Below are 26,012 nucleotides of genomic sequence, written 5' to 3' on the forward strand. Positions count from 1 at the left end.
GAACATGCACAGGTAGCCTACTTTTTGAAGAGATTTGTTTGACAATCAAATGAAAACTTCACGACTGGTTGTGTTCATGCTACATTAAAAGGTAATTAGTTTTTACCTTTAAATTAAGTATTTATTATTAGGCCCTGCCTATAGTTTATTATGTGTAGGTCTATGTGAGTAGCATGTTAAATGCAAGAGTCATGGATTTACATAGGACTACAAGACTATTTGGTCTATAATGCGAAATCACGTTAGATGGTTTGTTGTTTGTGATCGATTATAGTAGGGTATATGCAGTGGCGGCTCCTGAAAAAATTCTCAGGGGGGGGCAATTTTTCTGATTTGTACAAATGAACATGAACAGATTTTTATTTTATTTTTTTACTTTAAAAAAAATGAAAAATAACTATTTTAAACAACATCAACTGTGAACTGATTTGGGTGTGTGTGTGTTAAAGAGACAGACAGGGAGGGACAAAGAGAGAGAGAGGCTACATTACTTGTACTGAAACTGTTCTAGCTTGCTGCATGATCAAATTCAGCTGATGCGCATAGCAATGCACGTAATGGTCATTCTTGAAATGCTCACGCACCTTTTGCTGCACACCAGCCTTCTCTCCCCTCATCACACTGGCTCCATCGTAAGCTTGCGCAATGAGTTTGACTTTCTCGTCGTCGGCAAAAGACCGTTCAGTCTCTCCAAAAGCACACTGGCGATTGAGACTGAGGTTGATTCCGAGATGGGAAGGAACTCAAAAAAGCGCTCCTGCACTTTGTGGTTGCTATCTATGTACCTTAGCACAAGCACCAGCTGTGTCTGTGTAGAAACGTCCGTGGTCTCGTCAGCTTGGATAGCTACGAAGTTCGCCGACTTCACCTCCTCCACAATATGTTCCCTCATGACCGCTAGCATACACTGAAGTAGCTCGTTTTGAATGGTATTTGATGTGCCCTTGAAAACTTTAGCATTTTTAAGATGGTCATCAAACACCTCATCTAATTGTGCCACAAAGTCCAAGAAAAATACCAGGGTTGGTGGAGCCCTCAGTTTCATCTTTGCCTCGCAAAGCTAGCCATCTTGACAGTTGTACGTGAATTGATTGACGCTGCTACCCGCTCTTTTCTTAGTTATGTTCATGGTTACTTATGTTACGTATGACGAAAGCGCGTAAGTGCAAGCCCTCCCGGAACCCATAGAGATTGTATTGAAAGCTCTGATATTTGTAAAAAAATATATTTTACATGATAGTCTATGAGAGACTCCTGGGCGATTTTCAACCTGACTGAAATCGCCCCAAAAGGGGCGGGGCCATTTGAAGAACGACTTTAGCCTGATTGGACATTTAGTGGCAGATCAGACGTCTAGATTAGAACACTGATAACTACTGTTGCCGTGATATAATTGATTAGAAAAAAAATCCCTTCCTTTTCCCGTTTGGCAGTGCGTCGCCCATATCGCCCTAATGAACACACCGCCCCTGGGTATATGGTAGGCTTTTATGAGAATTTAATGATGATTTGAGAGGCCAAATTTTGGCCCAACTAACTTTTTGCTGGACCTGCCGGCCGACAATGGATTTCTGCCTATGCCACTGGTTTAAAATTAAATTTTAAGTACATCAATTGTAGAAATGGGCGCGATTTATGACTTTGTGGCTGTGGTAACTAGTAAAGACCCAGTTTCATCATCCCACAATAAAAAGTCATTAGTTTTTTCATGTTTAGCACAACCAGAAAGAGGAAGAGAGAGGCCCGACTCGATGGAAAAGCTTTGAGATTGTTATGCATATTCATTAAATGAGGCGTCTCTCTCCATTGAATACAGGCGGTTGACGTCAACAACCCTCATCAAATATTCAATAAAAAGATTACAATAATGAGATGTATTCACCAATCCAAAGAAAGGGTGCTAGACAGCCCGCCGTGCCGCTTTGTGGACAACGATTCCCAGTGTTAGGGCGAAGAGACTATCTTGTTAGTATATCCATAATCTTTGACACAACTTCATTACCTGAGTCAAAGGCTGTGTTCGAGAGAATCAAAACCGTGACGTATCATGGGTCAATTGTGACTGACTGACTGATCAACAAATAATATTGAGTAGTTATTTAGGATGCAAGGTGATTTGTAGATCAGTCAGTCTCGACTCGCTTTTAATGTCGGCTCGCTGTCGAACATGTCAAGGAGGGAGTTCGATTAATCTCTCTCGGGCGCCCGTGTAGGCGTGTTTTGCACCGGCTGAAAGTTGATCGCATTCGATTTGCAACCGGGCTGCCTCCCGGGCTTGAGTCGGCTCAAAATAAAAGTGATGTAATAAGCACGTGTAGTAATGAGTTGGATTCTGGGTTTTCCCATGCAAAAGTGATTGATTTAGATAAAAACGCTTTATCTGCCTTCCCAATAAAAAAATTATAAAAAAATTATTTTATGGAAAATATATTTTGTATGTTTCTGGACGATGCCATGCTGCCTTGATTACTGTTCGATTTGAGAAGGGCGCTCCTCCCTACCCGCTTTCGCCAGATGACGTGACGGACATGTCAACGCGGGCCAGCGTAAAATAACTCCCTCAAGTATTCAGGGTCGATGGAGGGCGATTGGACAAGAGGCTGAAACCACCGACACCACCCACTGTTCCAACCAATCACAGCCCCTTTCGTCTAAAAAGGGACTATGTCATCTTTCTCTGCTTCCTGTTCAGTCCACTCACAACAGTAATGGCGGCTGCTGCACGGTTTCTGCTCAGAGGTGCAGGCTCGAAAGCCTCCATCGCGAATGTAAATAGCGGTGCTCAGAGCTCGTTTGGGATCACTCTGCTGAGGTTATCCCCGAATTGCTCATCCCAAACAAAGACACAAAGAAGGAATGCAGCGCACTTCACCTACCACCCTGACCCTGTCCCCACAGAGTATGGTAAGTGAAATGCCCTTGCATTCTCAAATAATTTGTCATACAGATAACTATCTTTGCTGAAAAGGTCTAATTTTTTTCTAAATGAGTTAGCTAACTAACATGCTAACATTAGCTAGCTAGTTAACGTTATTCTTTTTCTGTTGGCAAGTTGGCTGTGTTGCATGCCCGGACTTTTGTTTGGCAGATGTAGACGGCCGTCACATGGGTCTTTCTATTAACTAGGGTACCAGTGAGCATTTCGTTTTTTTCATGTGAATACATTAAGATATAATGTACATATTGTGCCACTAGAGATCCTGGTTCGAATCCAGGCTCTGTCGTAGCCGGCCGCGACCGGGAGACCCATGGGGCGGCGCACAATTGGCCCAGCGTTCTCCAGGGTAGGGGAGGGAATGGCCGGCAAGGATGTAGCTCAGTTGGTAGAGCATGGCGTTTGCAACGCCAGGGTTGTGCGTTCGATTCCCACGGGGGGCCAGTATGAAAAATGGGGGTCAATTATGGACTGTCGTTTCTCTTTGCTTATTTGAGGTGTTCTTGCCATAATATGGACTTGGTATTTTACCAAATAGGGCTATCTTCTGTATACCACCTCTTACTTGTCACAACACAACTGATATGCTCAAACTCATTAAGAAGGAAAGACTTTCCACAAATTAACAAGGCACACCTGTTAATTGAAATGCATTCCAGGTGACTACCTCATGAAGCTGGTTGAGAGAATGCCAAGAGTGTGCAAAGCTGTCAAGGCAAAGGGTGGCTACTTTGAAGAATGTCAAATATAAAATGTATTTTGATTTATTTAACACTTTCTTTGGTTACTACATGATTCCATATGTGTTATTTCATAGTTTTGATGTCTTCACTAATATTCTACAATGTAGAAAATGGTAAAAATAAATGAATGAATGAGTAGGTGTGTCCAAATTTTTCACTGGTACTGTACATCACAGAAGACAGAATTATAACAAAACTGTTTGACATAGAAACACCAGCTTTTCTGTGTAAAAAATTTAATAAAAATAATGAAAAATATTAACATTCCACCCATGAGGCCACTAGGTAATTTCACAGTAGGAAAGGGCTACAAACGGCCTTCTTCAAAGGGGCGACGCTTCACGCTGAGGAGTGAGTTTCACAAAATCCCCATCTGCTGCAAGTCTTCAAGATCCAGCAAGGTTACTCATCAAAAGAATGTGCTTTGGTGACCCATGCTAATGTGATGAGAACCTTGCCTGAGACCTGAAGACGTGTTAGTTTGACATGTTAAGGTGTCCGCATGCTTCCCATTCGAAACAGTTGGATGAGTTTGTGCATATAATGTATTATGACGACATTCTGTGTGGTTTTTGTTCGTTTTGGACTTCGGTGAGGGGTTTTTCGGCTGTTTGGGGGACACATTTTTTTTCTAGAGGCAAGCCGAAGTTCGGAGCTGAAGTCTACACCCCTTCATCGGTGATTGGTCAACAGTAGGGATTCTTCAATAAAGTCTTTGTTGTCATTCAACGAGGGACAACTTGTTTTCATGCAATTTTTTCATTGAGAAATACTGCACCAAACATCTTAGTTGTATGTAAAATTGTGCGACTAAGATCTAATTTGCAAAAACATAAAAATGAATGACAGATTTATTGGGTTAATTAATTTTTGACCATGTTGAGGACTGGCTACGGCATCTCAAAATGGACAAACGGTACTATTGCGCTTTTTTTCTCATTTTTTCAAGCAAATGTTTTTTTGTATTGTATTTTAAAATAAAATATTATCCTTTAAAAATATATATATTTCCCTTTATTACTTTCCAACCCCACCATCCCCTCCCTAATTGGAGTAAACTAGTGAACAACAATGCTTAGGCCTCTACTTCATGCCCATACATACTATATACATTTTATGGACACAGTCACTAATTATATTTTGTTTGTTGTTTCATGATGTCCATCTGGTATGCTTCTATATGCCATATCTTTCCAACTGTGCTCTTTCACAAAAGCTCACAATATATAACCTATATTATTATGGACACAGCATGTCTTACACTAGTTATCTTGTTGTTATTAGTTGTTGGAATTAGTCCCATCCTTCAGCTCCATTCAACACCTCCCATCTATCTCCCAACACCATCCACACTGGATTTCTACTTGCCACATATTTCTCAACTGTACTGTGATGTTTTACAAAAGCTCTGAACCTTTCTATTCTCATTGTTTCTACAGAATTGAAAATAAACATCTTTGCTAAAAGTATTATTATATTATTGAACAATTGACTATGACTTTTCAGATCACCCAGTAGTGCTATCTGCAGGGTCAGCTCCATGCAAATATTGCAATCCTTAGCCATTCCTGGACCTGTGTCCAGAAACAAGCTACAAATGGACAGTACCAAAACAAATGATCTAATGATTCTATCTCTTCACAGCCAAATCTGCAGAGCTGGGAAGATTGTATCCCCCATACAAATAACATTCTATTGGTAGCAAGAATTTTATATAATAATTAAAATTGAAAAATTCTAAGTTTTGAATCCGGCGTCATTTTGCGTATCAGTTCATAAACACTATGCCATGGAATCGGTACGTCAAAAATCTCTTCCCAACTATTTTGCAATCCATATGGGACGGCTGTCAATCTTTTGGTCCTTAAATGAAACTGGTATACTTTTTAAATATCACAATTTTCTTTAACCAATTATGTTATTTAATGCAAGGCCGACAGACAAGTTCCTTACTTTTTCCTTCTTCCACTTTCCTTTTCCATTTTTGCGGTAATGCTGCAATTATTTGGTTGTAATTTTGGGTAGAGCAGACATTTCCATATGTTTTTGTTAGCTGCGTGTGCGACAACTCCACCATTCCTACCGATAATATCATTTACGAAGATTATACTATTTCTTTTTTTTTTTTCTAAAAAAATAACGGTTTTTTATCAATTAGTATATTTGAGTTTAACCACAATATTTGTTGCAATATTTGTTCTGTCATTTTTTGGAGGATTAAATTGAAATTGCAACCAACTTTCTATGGCTTGTTTTAGAAATAGTGATATTTGGGAGATGATTTCCTTTTCAAATAACTGAAAGTGAGGGGTTGTAATCTGAATAAAGGGAAAAAGTCCCTTCTTGAACATTGGGTGAGACAATCTTACTAGTTTGCTAGAGAACCAGTTCGGATTTAAGTATAATTTTTGAATGATTGAAGCTTTTAGTGATGGGTCTAATGCTTTAATATTTAATAATTGCTGTCTTCCTAATTCATATTCATTATATAAATAGGCCCGTTTAATTTTGTCTGGCTTGCCGTTCCAAATAAAATGGAATATTTTTTTTCTCATATAATTTAAAAAACTGTTCGCTAGGCGTAGGCAAGACCATAAGCAAATAGGTAAACTGGGATAATACTAAAGAGTTAATCAATGTGATTTTTCCACAAATTGACAGGTATTTACCTTTCCATGGTGGCAAGATCTTATCTATTTTTGCTAACTTTCTATTACATTTTTTTGGAGTGAGATCATTTATTTCATTTGGGATATGTATTTTGAGTATATCCACATCACCATCAGACCATGTTATTGGTAAACTACATGGTAATGTAAAAATTGTATTTTTTAGTGATCCAATACGTAATATAAGTACATTTATAATAATTTGGTTGTAATCCAGAGAGGTTAGAAAATGTATCTAGATCCTCTGAGGCTGTGGAGGGATTCAAGTTGTGGATTTAAAAGAAAATATGAATCATCAGCGTACAATGACACCTTTTGTTTTTAAGCCCTGGATTTCTAATCCCTTGATATTATTGTTGGATCTGATTTTAATAGCTAACATCTCGATGGCAATAATAAATAGATATGCCGATAGTGGACAACCTTGTTTCACTCCTCTGGACAGTTTAAAACTTTCTGAGAAATAGCCATTATTTACTATTTTACACCTAGGGTTACTATACATGATTTGAACCCAATTTATAAGAGATTGTCCAAAATTTTAATGCTCCAGGCATTTATATATAAACCCCAGTCGTACTTTATCAAATGCTTTTTCGAAGTCTGCTATGAATAGTAGGCCTGGCTTCCCAGATTTTTCATAGTGTTCTATTGTTTCCAGTACTTGCCTTATATTATCTCCAATGTATCGCCCATGTAAAAAAACCTGTCTGATTAGAATGAATAATGTCCGACAATACCTTTTTTAATTCTATGCGCTATGCATTTTGCTAGAATTTTTGCATCACAACACTGAAGTGTAAGGGGGCTCCAATTTTTTTAATGGACTGGATCTTTATATTTTCCACTTGTATCCTGTTTCAGTAATAATGAAATCAGGCCTTCTTCTTGAGTGTCTGATAATCTACCATTTACATAGGAGTGGTATTGGTAGTTAGTCTTGTCTCTTCGCTGCAACGCCCCTACGGACTCGGGAGAGGCAAAGGTCGAGAGCCATGCGTCCTCCAAAACACGACCCTGCCAAGCATCACTGCTTCTTGACACACTGCTTGCTTAACCCAGAAGCCAGCTTCACCAATGTGTCGGAGGAAACACCGTCCAACTGACGACCGAAGTCCGCTAGCAGGCGCCCGGCCCATCACAAGGAGTCGCTAGAGCACGATGAGACAAGGAAATCCTGGCCGGCCAAACCTTCCCCTAACCTGGACGACACTGGGCCAATTGTGCGCCGCCTCATGGGTCTCCCGGTCGCGGCCGGCTGTGACACAGCCTGGGATCGAACCCAAGGCTGTAGTGACGCCTCAGCACTGCGATGCAGTGACTTAGACCGCTGCGCCACTCGGGAGTATGCGAGCACACTCGTTCGGTTTGGCTAGCCGCCAGCCGAACTGAAGCATGCTGACGTCTTTACTTTCAGGTCTCTGGCAAGGGTACTTATTATAAGGGTAATGTGAAGGACTGGGTTAAGACTTTGTTAGCCTGCGGAGCTAAGGCCTAGACATTGGTTCTGTGACTTGGGTGGGTCTCTTGAGGAGGTCAAAGGGGGGTGAAGTGTGTAACAGGTGGTTCGGGGACCACGCTTGCAGGATGAGTAACTTGTTAGAGACCTGTTACATTGTGTGGTGCACAGGAGACCTGGGTTAGAACCCCATCAGTCAAACTAACACGTCTTCAGGTCTCGGACAATAATGTTGCTCATCACATGCTTGGATCACCAAACCACCTCTGTTGCAGTCTCATTGGGGTCCACAGATCTTTCTGCTTCTGTTTGCCACAGGTTCTCAATGGGGTTCAAGTCTGGAGGCTAAATGTTGATTTTTGTGGCCAATTAACAATTTCGTTGTGGAATTTGGGTGGCTTGGGTTTATTATCTTGCTGGAAGATCCACCTCCGGCCAAGTTTCAGCCTCCTGACAGAGGCAACCAGGTTTTTGGCAAATATATCAGGGTACTGGGTAAAGTTCATGATGCCGTTGGGCTTAATAAGGGCCCCAGGACCAGTGGAAGCAAAATGGCCCCATAAAATCAAAGATCCACCCACCATACTTTACAGTAGGTATTGGGTTATTTTCTGGTTATGCATCCTTATTTTCATGCCAAACCGACCACTAGTGTGCGTGGCCAAAAAGCTAGATTTTCATGTCATCCAACAAATGTAAACGCCTAGAGTTTGCTAAACGGCATTGGCACTTGGATTGGAATCCGTGATATGGTCAGGCGACATGAAGAATTGTTATGGGGGCCAAATAGCATTTCTTGTCACACTCCCTTATAACGTGTCCTGCCCGTCCTGTGAGCATAGTAGCTTATAGCCCAAACGGTTCAAACGCTAGAGTCAAATTCATAGGAAGAAAATAAATTCAACATATTGATTTGATTTATTAGGATCCACATTAGCCGACGCCAATGGCAACAGCTAGTCTTACTGGTGTTCGACACATAACGAAAAATACATTACAGACAAAAGGTTTTACAATTTACATACATTTTAAAACATTAACGTGTGTGTGTGTGCGCATCTATCTGTTACACATACATGTCAGTACATACAGTGAGGGGAAAAAAGTATTTGATCCCCTGCTGATTTTGTACATTTGCCCACTGACAAAGACACGATCAGTCTATAATTTTAATGGTAGGTTTATTTGAACAGTGAGAGACAGAAAAACAACAAAATGTTCCAGAAAAACGCATGTCAAAAATGTTATAAATTGATTTGCATTTTAATGAGGGAAATAAGTATTTGACCCCTCTGCAAAACATGACTTAGTACTTGGTGGCAAAACCCTTGTTGGCAATCACTGAGGTCAGACGTTTCTTGTAGTTGGCCACCAGGTTTGCACACATCTCAGGAGGGATTTTGTCCCACTCCTCTTTGCAGATCTTCTCCAAGTCATTAAGGTTTTGAGGCTGACGTTTGGCAACGCGAACCTTCAGCTCCCTCCACAGATTTTCTATGGGATTAAGGTTTGGAGACTGGCTAGGCCACTCCAGGACCTTAATGTGCTTCTTCTTGAGCCACTCCTTTGTTGCCTTGGCTGTTTGTTTTGGGTCATTGTCATGCTGGAATACCCATCCATGACCCATTTTCAATGCCCTCCCTTTGATTCGGTGAAGTTGTTCTGTCCCCTTAGCAGAAAAACACCCCCAAAGCATAATTTTTCCACCTCCATGTTTGACGGTGGGGATGGTGTTCTTGGGGTCATAGGCAGCATTCCTCCTCCTCCTAACACGGCGAGTTGAGTTGATGCCAAAGAGCTCGATTTTGGTCTCATCTGACCACAACACTTTCACCCAGTTCTCCTCTGAATCATTCAGATGTTCAATGGCAAATTTCAGACGGGCCTGTATATGTGCTTTCTTGAGCAGGGGGACCTTACAGGCGCTGCAGGATTTCAGTCCTTCACGGCGTAGTGCGTTACCAATTGTTTTCTTGGTGACTATGGTCCCAGCTGCCTTGAGATCATTGACAAGATCCTCCCGTGTAGTTCTGGGATGATTCCTCATCGTTCTCATGATCATTGCAACTCCACGAGGTGAGATCTTGCATGGAGCCCCAGGCTGAGGGAGATTGACAGTTATTTTGTGTTTCTTCCATTTGCAAGTAATTGCACCAACTGTTGTCACCTTCTCACCAAGCTGCTTGGTGATGGTCTTGTACAAGCTGATGGTCTTGTAGCCCATTCCAGCCTTGTGTAGGTCTACAATCTTGTCCCTGACATCCTTGGAGAGCTCTTTGGTCTTGGCCATGGTGGAGAGTTTGGAATCTGATTGATTGCTTCTGTGGACAGGTGTCTTTTATACAGGTAACAAGCTGAGATTAGGAGCACTCCCTTTAAGAGTGTGCTCCTAATCTCAGCTCGTTACCTGTATAAAAGACACCTGGGAGCCAGAAATCTTTCTGATTGAGAGGGGGTCAAATACTTATTTCCGTCATTAAAATGCAAATCAATTTATAACATTTTTGACATGTGTTTTTCTGGATTTTTGTTGTTGTTGTTCTGTCTCTCACTGTTCAAATAAACCTACCATTAAAATTATAGACGGATCATTTCTTTGTCAGTGGGCAAACGTACAAAATCAGCAGGGGATCAAATACTTTTTTCCCTCACTGTACACATAACAAGTAGGTCACATGGGGAGCGGCGTTGTGCCGTGAGGTGTTGCTTTATTTGTTTTTTAAAACCAGGTTTGTGCTTCACTAAGATGGAATGGAGCTGGGGTTACTGATGCGTATATGGTTGAATCAGCAGCATACATGGACACACATGCTTTGTTTAATGCCAGTGGCAGGTCATTGGTAAAAATATAAAAGAGTAGAGGGCCTCGAGCACTGCTCTGCGGTACACCACACTTTACATGTTTGATATTAGAGAAGCTTCCATTAAAGAAAACCCTCTAAATTCTATTAGATTGCCATAACATGTATTCAGAGCTGAGGTTGAAAAGCCATAACACATACTTTTTCATAACAGGTTATTGTCAATCATATCAAAGGCTGCAATGAAGTCTAACTACAGCTCCCACAACCTCTTTATTGTTTATTTATTTCAACCAATCATCAGTCATTTGTCAGTGCAGCACATCTTCTCTATAAGCATGCTGAAAGTCTGTTGGTCATTTGTTTACAGAGAAATTGCATTGTATTTGGTCAAACTAAATGTTTTCCAACAGTTTGCTAAGAGCTGGTAGCAAGCTGATAGGTCTGCTGTTAGAACCAGTAAAGGCCGCTTTACCACTCTTGGGTAGCGGAATGACTTTGGCTTCCCTCCAGGCCTGAGGACAAAGACTTTCATCTAGGCTCAGATTAAAGATATGACAGATAGGATTGGCTGTAGAATGAGCTACCATCCTTAGCAGCTTTCCATCAAAGTTGTCAATGCCAGGAGATTTGTCATTATTGAACGATAACAATATTTTTCCACCTCTCCCACACTAACTTAACAAAATTCAAACTTACATTGCTTTTCTTTCAATATATGAGTATGATGGCTCACTGTTTGTTGTTGGCGTTTCCTGCCTAAGTTTGTCCACTTTGCCAATTTAAGTAATCATTAAAATAATTGGCAACATTGGCTTCAGAAACTACCAGAAACCTGTTTAACACAGAGCGTTTGATTCTATCTGTTCTCTTCTACCATTCCTTGCTGGCAAAGGACCAGGATGTTGTCTCTGCTTTTGAATATGAATTTAGAGAACTGAATTTGCAAACTGAATCTGAATGCTACGGTGTGACCGTTTTACTCGCATACGTGCCAAATATTTTGCTGTGCGACCTGAAGTTCAAATTTAGGGAGCAGCAGTTCGCGTAGAAAAATGAAGGATTCCATCTTTATTACCTCATATTTTTCATTGTTCTCCTAAATGCCTTTGTGTGCCTACATTTTTCAGCTTAGAACCCTGGAATGCATCTAAGAAGTTGAATATATATATATATAACTTTGGTAAAACTACAAATGATAGTTTGTAAACTTGATACACATACAATGAATGCGATTTTTACCATATTGAAACTGAATATATAAATATAGAATTTGAATATTAACTTACATTTAATTTATAGTCTGAATGCAATATTTACATTTACATTTACGTCATTTAGCAGACGCTCTTATCAAATTATGAAATACAAGTTAAATTGATGAATTAAATGATTCCATCTGTGCATTACAAATTCAATATCTATATACAAATAGTTTCTGTTGGCACTTTAATCGCTCCATAGAATTCTCCCAACTTCTTGTAGGCCCCACTACAAAGATGAACTTATTTCAGTCTGTGACCAGTGCCTTGGACAACACTCTCGCCAGCGACCCCACCGCAGGTAATAAAACTGGTCTGGATTGTCATTTTATGTGTTCATGTATTCATCCATATCTTAAAAGATGTAATGTGTAAATAAGATATGCAATTTAGAAATATTAGGCCTATGTATTAGTGTCAATCAATATGAGATGTATCTGTCCTTCAGTCATCTTTGGGGAAGACGTTGCCTTTGGTGGAGTATTTCGTTGCACCGTGGGTCTCCGAGACAAATATGGTAAGAGGCTGAATCCTTTCCCCTTACTATTTTAGTCAAATATATCAGTACGTTTGTGCTGACTAATGTCTGCACAAACATACTGTCCCACTGATGTCCTGGTTAATGACATTGTGAGACCACCAGATGGCAGCAGAGAACCATTTTCGTGCCCTTGTTGGTAAAAACTCAGTGTGTGTATTGGTCAAAACTGCAAAATTGTGTGTGTCAGTTTGCACGTGTGTGTGATAGTCCTAACATAGCTGTGCTTGCTTACAAAGGTTGATTGCAAGGATACAAATGTCTATAGAAACTTGATTCAAAAATAATCACATTGTTTTTTGTCAGCTATGCCCATGCGTACTGTTAGGCTATTCATTGTACAGTTGAATTCCTCTTATTATCCTAATATGAAATTATTTTTAGAGTGGATTAACTAGTGCGGGTGTACTGCTGCTACAAATGTGCAGGTTTTGAAATGGCCATTATATATTTTGTGTGCTGCCTCCTGATAATGTAGAATACTTTACCCTCATCTCCATAATGTGGACACCAGTCGTGATTCACCCCTGGCTAGGTGGAAATATATGATTAGGTTTTGGAAAAAACTATGCAAATCTCCCTCTTTGTGCTATCTTTTGTTGTCATTGACGTCAGAGATGTTGACCTTCTGCTAGGGATCATTATTTTTAATCTCATCTAGGTAGATTGATGGCAGAGAGGGATTATCTTTTTATATATCCCTCTCTCTTTACCATTATACTACATGCAGGTTTATGGGCAGTATGCTAATCGCTATTTGTGTGGCTGACGCATTCACCCCAGTGATGCATTACTCCGCCACTGAGTAGTGTGCGCACAGGCAGTGTCTCCTGTGCCGTTCACCTGGAAATGACTAGCCACTTCGACCTCAGTCTTTCTATTTCTCCTAAATGAAAATGAGTCAATCATGAATGACTAGCCCATAGATGCCTCAAACATGTGAAAGTGCAGGGCATATTCATCTAATGTGAGCTCCAAACGTATTGGGACAGTGACACAATATTTATGGTACCAAAAGGGATAAATTCACTTGTGTATTAAAGTAGTTGTATCTGGTACCATATTCCTAGCACGCAATGATTACATCAAGCTTGTGACTCTACAAACTTGTTGGATGCATTTGCTGTTTGTTTTGGTTGTGTTTCAGATTAGTTTGTGCCCAATCGAAATGAATGGTAAATAATGTATTGTGCCATTTTGGAGTCATGTTTCTAAACACTTCCACATTACCACCCATACACAAAAATGTATGCACGCATGACTGTAAGTCGCTTTGGATAAAAGCGTCTGCTAAATGCCACATTATTATTGAGTGAGAATCTTAGAGGCAAAAATATCATACCCCCCCAAAAATGCTAACCTCCCCTGTGATTGTAATGGTGAAAGGTTAGCATGTGTTGGTGGTTTGATATTTTGTGTCTTAACATTCTCACTCATCATTATTCACAATTCATTCAGGACTATCTGTAATCATGGTAGCATCCACATTAATGTAGAAGTGACTCCAAAATGACACACTACGTAGTCTGTAACAACCAAAAACAACCAGAAAATGCATCCAACAAGTTTGTAGAGTCACAAGCTTGATGTAATCATTGCGTGCTAGGAATATAGGATCAAATACGAAACTTTTGACTACTACTTTAATACACATATAAGTAAATTTGTGGTCCCCTAAAATAGGGGAACTGTAAAAAGTGCTGTAATTTCTAAATGGTTCACATGATATGGATGAAGATGCCCTCATATTAAAGCTAACAGTCTGCACTTTAACATCATAGTCATTGTATCATTTCAAATCCAAAGTTCTGGAGTACAGAGCCAAAACAACAACAACATGTGTCACTGTCCTAATAAGTTTGGAGCTCACTGTGTGTCACTCATTGACCACCAGATGTATTTGTTGTTTACTCTGGCTGTGTTTTACAAGTACACAGGATTCTGATTGGACTGTGACGGGTTGGCCTAATTATACATTTCTGAGGGCTTGTGGTGCTCTAATGGTGTCCGGTCTGTGGTGAGAGGAGGGCACTTGAGGTCAGGTCTCCCTGGACGGGACAGAAACGAGGTTTGGAGGGATCAAAGAAAGAAAATACTTGCTTCTTGGCAATTAAACAAAGCAAGAGAACCAAAATAACATTCCTCCCCAAATGTAGAGTCCCCAGTCCTGCGGCTCGCTGTCAAGATAATAGAGTGGCGGATGGAAAAATAGTTTTTGTGTTTATTATTCAGACTTGGGCTTTTTAGTGCATCACAGCCTACTTTGCTCCAGTTAAGGAGGAGTCCTCTCTCTCCGAATGTCACTTAACTTATTTTAAGTCCGGATGGTATTTTAAGGAGACACTGCAATGATTATGAAGCAAGTGTTGGGTAGGGAGGGGGGGGCGACTGACAAACCCTGTCATCCATCATGTGCCCTGGCCCTATTACACTGTATTTTGCTTGGATTTCATCCCTAATTGAAAATGAATGAGTGGATGTTTTTGAAGTCATTAGTCAGCAATGCACTGCATAAACTCTCTCCTTTTGGTTGAAATGGGTGTGCTCTTATTTGTCGTCATCAGCCCCCTTGGTAGATGATAACTGAGTAACCCTCTCCCATCCTCTCTCTCTCGCTCTCCAGGTAAAGACCGTGTCTTCAACACTCCTCTGTGTGAGCAAGGCATTGTGGGATTTGGAATCGGTGCGGCGGTTGCCGGTGCCACGGCCATCGCTGAGATCCAGTTTGCCGACTACATTTACCCTGCCTTCGACCAGGTGAGCCAGTCTGTCTGCGCTCTGTGCATAAAGAATTATGGCTATTTCTATAAACTGTGTAATTTCTCTGTCACTTGTTTGCCTGTTTGATTACGCAGATGGTTTTATTTGTTGTCATCATAGCCCAGCCTCTCATGTGACGGGAACAGATTTGATCAGGGACTACTGGGATCCATTTCCCATTTCTGCTTCACTCATGCATATATGTTTTAAACCACCAACAAACACCTGCCTCATTTGCATCAATGTCAATCTTGTGTAATTAGTGTAAATATAATATTTTCCCCAGTGAGTTCTCTGCTCATAAGTGATTAGGCTTCCACACAATCAAGTTGTAATTAAACGCTGTCAAAAAAAGTAAAACATTATAATTGAGGTGCAATTTGGCCAGATGCCAACCAGACACTAGCTTTTAACGCTATCTGCTGACGCTTTTCTGCTCTAAATAGCACGGGTGTTGTTTGAAAGACTGGAAATCTGCCCAAACTATGCCTCCCTCACTGTAAAAATTGGCTCAAAGAAAACACTAGCGTAGCGAGTCTACTTCAGAAGATAGCAATGGGGCTTTAATGTACTGACCTGGAAAGTGAGCGGCTTCGCTATCCGGCCTTGTCTGTTATGTTGGCACTCGTTTCCCGGCAGCATGTCCGCACCCTAAAGACGAATGAGTTTCCCTCCCATGTCAAGGCAACCGAAAACAGCTAAATGTTGATAATGGGGAAATATTTCAGACTGCTGCCATATTGCTACAGAGCACAATGGCATTGACATAGCCTGGCGCGTTGAGTCACTCTCTCACACACACACTCCTCTCCTCTCTCTCTCTGTACTCTCAATTAAAACGAGTCCAAAATGGCCCCCAGAGATGCTTAAAACCAGGAAAGAATTGTCTACCTGAATATTGGAGGAAATAGAGCCTTGGACACCACCAGTGGAAGGGTCAGGTTCTGTCAACCGTGAATACGTAGGGGGAAAATAGTTCTAAAATCAGGTTCCTAGGGACTTGGAGTTTTTCACCTGTTTTTATGATAGTCGGAATGTATTGGCAAGTATGAAGTATGCTTGAATATAGTAACCACAGACCTAAAAAAATACTCAAGCTGTGGTCTTTAATAGTTTTTCGTGGTGGGTAAGGTCAGTTGTAGTGTGGTAATATTTGATATAAGTATTTACAGTGCATTCCAGAGCTTGAGAGGATCTGATGAGAAGAATGGGAGAAACTCCCCAAATACAGGTGTGCCAAGCTTGAAGCGTCATACCCAAGAAGACTTGAGGCTGTAATCACTGCCAAAGGTGCTTCAACAAAGTACTGAGTAAAGGGTCTGAATACTTACGTAAATGTGGTATTTCATATATAATTTTTAAAAAAAATACATTTGCACTAAAAAACTTTAATTATGCGGTATTGTGTGTCAAATGGCCACCCGGACTATTGACATTGACACATTTACATTTAAGTCATTTAGCAGACGCTCTTATCCAGAGCGACTTACAAATTGGTGCATTCACCTTATGATAGCCAGTGGGACAACCACTTTACACATTTTTTTTTTTGGGGGGGGTGGGGTAAGGGGGGGTAGAAGGATTACTTTATCCTATCCCAGGTATTCCTTAAAGAGGTGGGGTTTCAAGTGTCTCCGGAAGGTGGTGAGTGACTCCGCTGTGCTGGCGTCGTGAGGGAGCTTGTTCCACCATTGGGGTGCCATGGCAGCGAACAGTTTTGACTGGGCTGAGCGGGAACTGTGCTTCCGCAGAGGTAGGGGAGCCAGCAGGCCAGAGGTGGATGAACGCAATGCCCTCGTTTGGGTGTAGGGACTGATCAGAACCTGAAGATACGGAGGTGCCATTCCCCTCACAGCTCCGTAGGCAAGCACCATGGTCTTGTAGCAGATGCGAGCTTCAACTGGAAGCCAGTGGAGTGTGCGGAGGAGCGGGGTGACGTGAGAGAACTTGGGAAGGTTGAACACCAGACGGACTGCAGCGTTCTGGATGAGTTGTAGGGGTTTAATGGCACAGGCAGGGAGCCCAGCCAACAGCGAGTTGCAGTAATCCAGACGGGAGATGACAAGTGCCTGGATTAGGACCTGTGCCACTTCCTGTGTAAGGCAGGGTCGTACTCTGCGAATGTTGTAGAGCATGAACGTACAGGATCGGGTCACCGCCTTGATGTTAGCGGAGAACGACAGGGTGTTGTCCAGGGTCACACCAAGGCTCTTTGCACTCTGGGAGGAGGACACAACAGAGTTGTCAACCGTGATGGCGAGATCATGGAACGGGCAGTCCTTCCCCGGGAGGAAGAGCAGCTCCGTCTTGCCGAGGTTCAGCTTGAGGTGGTGATCCGTCATCCACACTGATATGTATGCCAGACATGCAGAGATGCGATTCGCTACCTGGTTATCAGAAGGGGGAAAGGAGAAGATCAATTGTGTGTCGTCTGCGTAGCAATGATAGGAGAGGCCATGTGAGGATATGACAGAGCCAAGTGACTTGGTGTATAGCAAGAATAGGAGAGGGCCTAGAACTGAGCCCTGGGGGACACCAGTGGTGAGAGCACGTGGTGCGGAGACAGATTCTCGCCACGCCACCTGGTAGGAGCGACCTGTCAGGTAGGACGCAATCCAAGAGTGAGCCACGCCGGAGATGCCCAACTCGGAGAGGGTGGAGAGGAGGATCTGATGGTTCACAGTATCAAAGGCAGCAGATAGGTCTAGAAGGACGAGAGCAGAGGAGAGAGAGTTAACTTTAGCAGTGCGGAGAGCCTCCATGACACAGAGAAGAGCAGACTCAGTTGAATGACCAGTCTTGAAACCTGACTGGTTTGGATCAAGAAGGTCATTCTGAAAGAGATAGCAAGAGAGTTGGCTAAAGACGGCACGCTCAAGAGTTTTGGAGAGAAAAGAAAGAAGGGATACTGGTCTGTAGTTGTTGACATCGGAGGGATCGAGTGTAGGTTTTTTGAGAAGGGGTGCAACTCTCGCTCTCTTGAAGACGGAAGGGACATAGCCAGCGGTCAAGGATGAGTTGATGAGCGAGGTGAGGTAAGGGAGAAGGTCTCCGGAAATGGTCTGGAGAAGAGAGGAGGGGATAGGGTCAAGCGGGCAGGTTGTTGGTCGGCCGGCCGTCACAAGTCGCAAGATTTCATCTGGAGAGAGAGGGGAGAAAGAAGTCAAAGCATAGGGTAGGGCAGTGTGAGCAGGACCAGCGGTGTCATTTGACTTAACAAACGAGGATCGGATGTCGTCAACCTTCTTTTCAAAATGGTTGACGAAGTCATCCACAGAGAGGGAGGAGGGGGGAGGATTCAACAGGGAGGAGAAGGTGGCAAAGAGCTTCCTAGGGTTAGAGGCAGATGCTTGGAATTTAGAGTTGTAGAAAGTGGCTTTAGCAGCAGAAACGGAGGAAGAAAATGTAGAGAGGAGGGAGTGAAAAGTTGCCAGGTCCGCAGGGAGTCTAGTTTTCCTCCATTTCCGCTCGGCTGCCCGGAGCTCTGTTCTGTGAGCTCGCAATGAGTCGTCAAGCCACGGAGCAGGAGGGGAGGACCGAGCCGGCCGGGAGGATAGGGGACAACCCCACCCTTTGTTTTTTACACTGCTGCTAGTCGCTGTTTATTATCTATGCATAGTCACTTTACCCCTTCCCACATGCACAAATTACCTCAACTAACCTGTACCCTCGCACATTGACTCAGTACCGGTTCCCTCTGTATATAGCCTCATTATTGTTATTTTATTGTTTCTTTCTATTTTTTACTTTTGTTTATTTAGTAAATATTTTCTTAACTCTATTTCTTGAACTGCATTGTTGGTAAAGGGCTTGTAGGTAAACATTTCACAGTAAGGTCTACACCTGTTTGTATTCCGCGCATGTGACAAATAAAATGTGGTTTGAGATCGATGAGGGGAAAAAAACGAATGAATCAATTTTAGAATAATGCTGTAGCGTAACAAAATGTGGAGAAAGTCAAGGGGTCTGAATACATTCAGAATGCATTGTGTATATTCTCTGAGTGTACAAAACATTAAGAATACCTTCCTAATATTGAGTTGCTTCCCACAGTTGTCAAGTTGGCTGGATGACCTTTGGGTGGTGGACCATTCTTGATACACATGGGAAGCTGTTGAGCATGAAAAACCCAACAGTGTTGCAGTTCTTGACACAAACCAATGCACCTGGCAATTACTACCATACCCCGTTCAGAGGTACTTAAATATTTTGTCTTGCCCATTCACCCTCTGAATGGCACACATAAACAATCCATGTCTCAAGGCTTAAGAATCATTTAAAGGTGTCAATCATAGCTTTCACCTGGATTCACTTCGTCAGTCTGTCATGGAAAGAGCAGGTGTTATCAATATTTTGTACACTCAGTGTATATACCTCAACTGCGATCCGTAATAAGACTATGCAATTGGCCTATTAAAATGTTTATCTGACTCCATTTAACATTATAGTAAAACCAAGTGAAATCAAGTATTATGTGTTTAGCTGACTAAGATCAAGGAATGGTAATGAGAAGCAAACATCAAAGCAAGTATTATTTAATAACTTTGAAATGAATGGATTCACATACAATGCATAAAGCTTAAGTTACAAGGCAATACTGACATTAACAAAGCATAATTCTAGGCATATACACTACTGGTCAAAAGTTTTAGAACACCTACTCATTCAAGGGTTTTTCTTTATTTTTACTATTTTCTACATTGTAGAATAATAGTGAAGACATCACAACTATGAAATAACACATATGGAATCATGTAGTAACCAAAAAAGTGTTTAACAAATCAAAATATATTTGAGATTCTTCAAATAGCCAACCTTTGCCTTGATGACAGCTTTGCACACTCTTGGCATTCTCTCAACCAGCTTCATGAGGTAGTCACCTGGAACGCATTTCAATTAGGGGTCGGCAGGTAGCTTAGTGGGTAAGAGCGTTGTGCCAGTAACCGAAAGGTCGCTGGTTCTAATCCCGAGCCGACTAGGTGAAAAATCTGTCGATGTGCCCTTAAGCAAGGCACTTAACCCTAATTGCTCCTGTAAGTCGCTCTGGATAAGAGCGTCTGCTAAATGACTAAAATGTAAAATGTAAATGTAATTAAAAGGTGTGCCTTATTAATAGTTAATTTGTGGAATTTCTTTCCTTCTTAATGCGTTTGAGCCAATCAGTTGTGTTGTCACAAGGTATACAGAAGATGGCCCTATTTGGTAAAAGACCAAGTCCATATTATGGCAAGAACAGCTCAAATAAGAAAAGAGCAACGACAGTCATTACTTTAAGACATGAAGGTCAGTCAATGCGGAACATTTCAAGAACTTTGAACGTTTCTTCAAGTACAGTCGCAAAAACCATCAAGCGCTATGATGAAACTGGCTCTCATGAGGACCGCCACAGGAAAGGAAGATCCAGAGTTACCACTGCTGCAGAGGATAGGTTCATTAGAGTTACGAGCCTCAGAAATTGCAGCCCAAATAAATGCTTCAGCGTTCAAGTAACAGACACAACATCAACTGTTCAGAGGGGACTGTGTGAATCAGGCCTTCATGGTGGAATTGCTTCAAAGAAACCACTACTAAAGGACACCAATAAGAAGAAGAGACTTGCTTGGGCCAAGAAACACGAGCAATGGACATTAGACCGGTGGAAATTTGTCCTTTGGTCTGGAGTCGAAATTGGAGATTTTTGGTTCCAACCGCCATGTCTTTGTGAGACGCGGTTTGGGTGAACGGATGATCTCCGCATGTGTATTTCCCACCATAAAGCACTTAACCAGCATGGCTACCACAGCATTCTGCATCGATACGCCATCCCATCTGGTTTGGGCTTAGTCCCACTAGCATTTGTTTTTCAACAGGACAATGACCCCACACCTCCAGGCTGTGTAAGGGCTATTTGATTAAGAAGGAGAGTGATGGATTGCTGCATCAGATGACCTGGCCTCCACAATCCCCCGACCTCAACCAAATTGAGATGGTTTGGGATGAGTTGGACCGCAGAGTGAAGGTAAAGCGGCCAACAAATGCTAAGCATATGTGGGAACTCCTTCAAGACTGTTGGAAAAGCATTCCAGGTGAAGCTGGTTGAGAGAATGCCAAGAGTGTGCAAAGCTGTCATCAAGGCGAAGGGTGGCTATTTGAAGGATCTCAAATATAAAATATATTTTGATTTGTTTAACACTATTTTGGTTACTACATGATTCCATATGTGTTTTTTCATAGTTTTGATGTCTTCACTATTATTCTACAATGTAGAAAATAGTAAAAGTTAAGAAAAACCCTTGACTGAGTAGGTGTTCTAAAACATTTGACCAATAGTGTACATCCTAAGGTTAACTAACTTACAAGACAAAGCATGAACTAATCAGACCTACTCAGGGCATAGGCCTGGGTAGCTCACAAAAATAAAAATGTCCATACAACCTTATTCCATGGGCAGGATACAGGAGAAGAGCGAGAACAACAGACCTTCATCCCATTTTATACCAGATCTATTCAAAAATATATTGTTGACCAATCCACAGACTAAACCAAACGTAGTAAAACTAAGAAATCAGGTCAAACCAGCCATCATCCTCTAGGAAGCGGGTCACATCTACATGTGATGACCTGAGGGGGTGGGCTGGGTAGGACAATTTCATACAGTGTCGACAGAGTTCACTCTGAACAACTACAAGTAACCATGGAGATCATACATCCATTCTTCTGAGTTCTATTCAGAAGACACGTTTTTTTATATAGAATAACACTATTGCAGCCATTGTTGGTATCTAACACATATTTCTGTAGTCAATTCTCTGGTTTCTGTTGGAGAGGGATACAGTTTGGCCCCCTCGGAGGGGGGTAGGGTGTACTGGTCCTTGACAGAGAGCACGTAAATTAGGGCTGAGCCCACACAATCATGTGAGGTCGTAGTCTTTCTGTTGTGGGAGACAAAGGTATTGTTATGAATGTCTAGCTGTGACTGACCAACTTGATGAGTGGTGACGTTATTATTTATGTGTCCCTGTCTGTCCTCAGATTGTAAACGAAGCTGCCAAGTACCGCTATCGCTCCGGCAACCTGTTTGACTGCGGGAACCTCACCATCAGGGCGCCGTGGGGCTGCGTGGGCCACGGCTCTCTCTACCACTCCCAGAGTCCAGAGGCCTTCTTCGCCCACTGCCCAGGCATCAAGGTTTGACTCTCATCCCTATCGCCTTCCCCCTCTCCCTCCATCCCATCCTCCATTCACTTCTCCACCTCACCTGTACTCGGTACTCTTAAAGCACCTTATAACCTATTTACTTCTGCACTGCCCCTTCCTTAATGAGCCTGTCTTTATGGTGTAAGGCACACATATCTGTCTCCCTGTATCAGTTAGCCAACCTCTCTTCACTTCACTGCACTTATTACACATATTTTGGTATAGTCGATCTCAAAGTTTATGCACCTTGCTAAGTCTCCCGAGTGGCGCAGTGGTCTAAGGCACTGCATCGCAGTGCTAGCTGTGCCACTAGAGATTCTGGTTCGAATCCAGGCTCTGTCGTAGCCAGCCGCGACCGGGAGACCCTTGGGGCGGCGCACAATTGGCCCAGCGTCGTCCAAGGTAGGGGAGGGAATGGCCGGCAGGGATGTAGCTCAGTTGGTAGAGCATGGCATTTGCAACGCCAGGGTTGTGGGTTCAATTCCCACGGGGGGCCAGTATGAAAATAAAATTAAAATAAATAATGTATGCACTCAATAACTGTAAGTCGCTCTGGATAAGAGCGTCTGCTAAATGACTAAAATGTAAATGTAAAATTTAAAACACCTACTGGACTGTTTGGATTGATTTGATGGGTGTAGAAAGGTAGAAAAAGATCTACCTCAAATTGCTGTTGACCTATTCATGCACCCACTTCCTTCATTTCCAAACCCTGCTGGCTGCTGCATATTGCTTTACATCTATAGAAATGAAAGGGAAATTAAGCACACAGACTCTCAAATAAATACCTGACTCACTGTACTGTGGTCATCTGGGGTTCAACTGGCTGATCTGTGAGCGTGTGTGATTAAGCTGGCATTTAATGAACGTACGCTTGGAGGGAAAAGAGTGTGTGCTAAAAATGTCAAATATGATTCACCCCCCCCCCATCATGATAGGAATAAAAGTCTAAAGTTATCCTACGCAGCCAAGCACCACAGCACCAGTTAGCGCTTTACAGCCATAGTCAATACAGTAAACATCCTCTGTTGTCTTTTTCAAAGGTCAAGGTAATAAACACTGTATATTTGCTACGCCATGACCGATAACTACAGACAGAGCCAGGGGGTTAGAGAAGGCTCAAATGTCTAGCTGAGCTTTTCCAGATTTTGGATTGAAAAATAAAAATCCTCAGCAATCTATACACAATACCCCATAATGACATAGCAAAAACTGTTTTTTAGACGTTTTTGCAAATGTATTAAAAACAGAAATACCTTATTTACGTAAGTATTCAGACCCTTTGCTATGAGACTCGAAATTGAGCTCAGGTGCATCCTGTTTCCATTGATCATCCTTGAGATGTTTCTACAACTTGATTGGAGTCCACCTGTGGTCAATTCAATTGATTGGACATGATTTGGAAAGGCACACACCTGTCTATAGAAGGTCCCACAGTTGACAGTGCATGTCAGAGCAAAAACCAAGCCATGAGGTCGAAGGAATTGTCCGTAGAGCTCCAAGACTGGATTGTGTCGAGGCACAGATCTGGGGAAGGGTACCAAAATATTTCAGCAGCATTGAAGGTTCCCAAGAACACAGTGGCCTCCATCATTCTTAAATGGAAGAAGTTTGGAACCACCAAAACTCTTCCTAAAGCTGGCCGCCCAGCCAAACAGAGCAATCAGGGGAGAAGGGCCTTGGTCAGGGAGGTGACCAAGAACCCGATGGTCACTCTAAAAGAGCTGCAGAGTTCCTCTGTGGAGATGGGAGAACCTCCCAGAAGGTCAACCATCTCTGCAGCACTCCACCAATCAGGCCTTTATGGTAGAGTGGCCAGACGGAAGCCACTCCTCAGTAAAAGGTACATGACAGCCGGCTTGGAGACTCTCAGACCATGGGAAACAAGATTGTCTGGTCTGATGAGACCAATATTGAACTCTTTGGCCTGAATGCCAAGCGTCATGTCTTGAGGAAACCTGGACCATCCGTACGGTGAAGCATGGTGTTGGCAGCATCATGCTGTGGGGATGTTTTTCAGTGGCAGGGACTGGGAGACTAGCCAGGATCGAGGGAAAGATGAACGGAGCAAAGTACAGAGAGATCCTTGATGAAAACCTGCTCCAGAGCGCTCAGGACCTCACACTGGGGCGACGGTTCACCTTCCAACAGGACAACCACCCTAAGCACACAGCCAAGACAACGCAGGAGTGGCTTCGGGACAAGTCTCTGAATGTCCTTGAGTGGCCCAGCCAGAGCCCGGACTTGAACCCAAGCGAACATCTCTGGAGAGACCTGAAAATAGCTGTGCAGTGACACTCCCCATCCAACCTGACAGAGCTTGAGAGGATCTGCAGAGAAGAATGGGAGAAACTCCCCAAATACAGGTGTGCCAAACTTGTAGCGTCATACCCAAGAAGACCCAAGGCTGTAATCGCTGCCAAAGGTGCTTCAACAAAGTACTGAGTAAAGGGTCTGAATACTTATGTAAATGTAATATTTCCGTTTTTTTATTTAAGAAATTAGCAAAAATGTCTAAAGACCTGTTTTTGCTTAATCATTATGGGGTATTGTGTGTAGATTGACGAGGAAAAAATACTATTTAATACTTTCCGAAAGCACTGTAGAGGATGCCGGCGTCTGCTTTCCACCCAATTGCACATTGTTTGGATCTGGGTTGTTTGTGTGCGTACCAGTTGAATATTATGGTCTGTGTTGGTGCAGATACACCCTATTTGCACTACTAAGTCAAGGCAAGCTGTACTGTTGTCCTGGGTACACTGCCTTAATAGTTGCTGGAACCGTGCTGAAAAAGGACAACGTTATAAGAAAATGTCAGAGCAAGTACGGTTTAGGTTGGCACAATAGTGTGAATGGGTAATATTGTACTATCTATGCATTTACGATTTATTTATTTCACTCCAGGTTGTAATACCCAGAGGTCCGGTCCAGTGTAAGGGACTGCTGCTGTCGTGCATCGCAGATCAGAACCCCTGCATATTCTTCGAGCCCAAGATCCTCTACAGAGCAGCGGGTGAGTGATAGAGCCGATCTGACCCAGGTGATGTGATGTGTGTTTGTAGGCAAGGTGTGTGGTGGTGAAGTGTGTTTACAACAACAAGTCCATGCTCAGTTTCCTCAAGCATTCTCAATGGCCTTCTGTCAGCCTTTTCGTCTCCTTGGTGACAGATGGCAAACAAACTATGCCCTGGCCACTTGGCTCTGTACTGAGTGTGAATGAGTTCACCAGATTCAATCGCAAGTGTGAATCAGCTGGTCCAAATGGGCTGTAAACTGCTGACAGCCTCTGGCCTGCCCTGTGTCCTGTCGTCTGGCTGGCGGTCCTCTCTGGCCCTGGCAGGACTGGCTGCATGCTGCCTCGGGCACCTGCCTCAGGCCTACATCGTTTTTTAGGCCTTTAGAGCAGGGATAGACAGCCTTCACAACTGGACGGCCTCTTATTATCCCTCTCAACAAAGCCTATAATTTCCACACATTGCTAGCTTTGGGTGATGAGTCAAATAAATGAAGTTGTGAGATACTCAAGCTGACCATTGAGACTGTTTTGATTAAGGCATTAGAAAGTGATCGTGCCCAGAACATTATTTTTCTTCTCAGGTATTAAATCCACTCGGTCCAAACAAGTCTTTCCCTCCGTCTCTTCTGGGACTGCGTTAAACTGTGTTTAAT

At 42.5% G+C, this 26,012-nt stretch overlaps 1 protein-coding gene across 1 annotated transcript in view; it reads left to right on the forward strand.

The window, feature by feature from the left end:
- The first annotated feature begins 2,681 nt into the window (after positions 1-2,681).
- LOC121555945 (2-oxoisovalerate dehydrogenase subunit beta, mitochondrial) overlaps positions 2,682-26,012 on the forward strand; it is a 97,971-nt gene continuing 74,640 nt past the window's right edge. The window contains exons 1-6 of the mRNA XM_041869788.2: positions 2,682-2,904; positions 12,093-12,170; positions 12,318-12,386; positions 15,031-15,164; positions 22,179-22,334; positions 25,248-25,356. Coding sequence (XP_041725722.1) covers positions 2,709-2,904; positions 12,093-12,170; positions 12,318-12,386; positions 15,031-15,164; positions 22,179-22,334; positions 25,248-25,356 — 742 coding nt within the window. The 5' untranslated portion in view covers positions 2,682-2,708. The remainder of the gene's footprint in view (positions 2,905-12,092; positions 12,171-12,317; positions 12,387-15,030; positions 15,165-22,178; positions 22,335-25,247; positions 25,357-26,012) is intronic.

The sequence above is a fragment of the Coregonus clupeaformis genome, unplaced genomic scaffold (assembly GCF_020615455.1).
Source record: "Coregonus clupeaformis isolate EN_2021a unplaced genomic scaffold, ASM2061545v1 scaf0109, whole genome shotgun sequence".
In the NCBI taxonomy this organism is placed as follows: domain Eukaryota; kingdom Metazoa; phylum Chordata; class Actinopteri; order Salmoniformes; family Salmonidae; genus Coregonus; species Coregonus clupeaformis.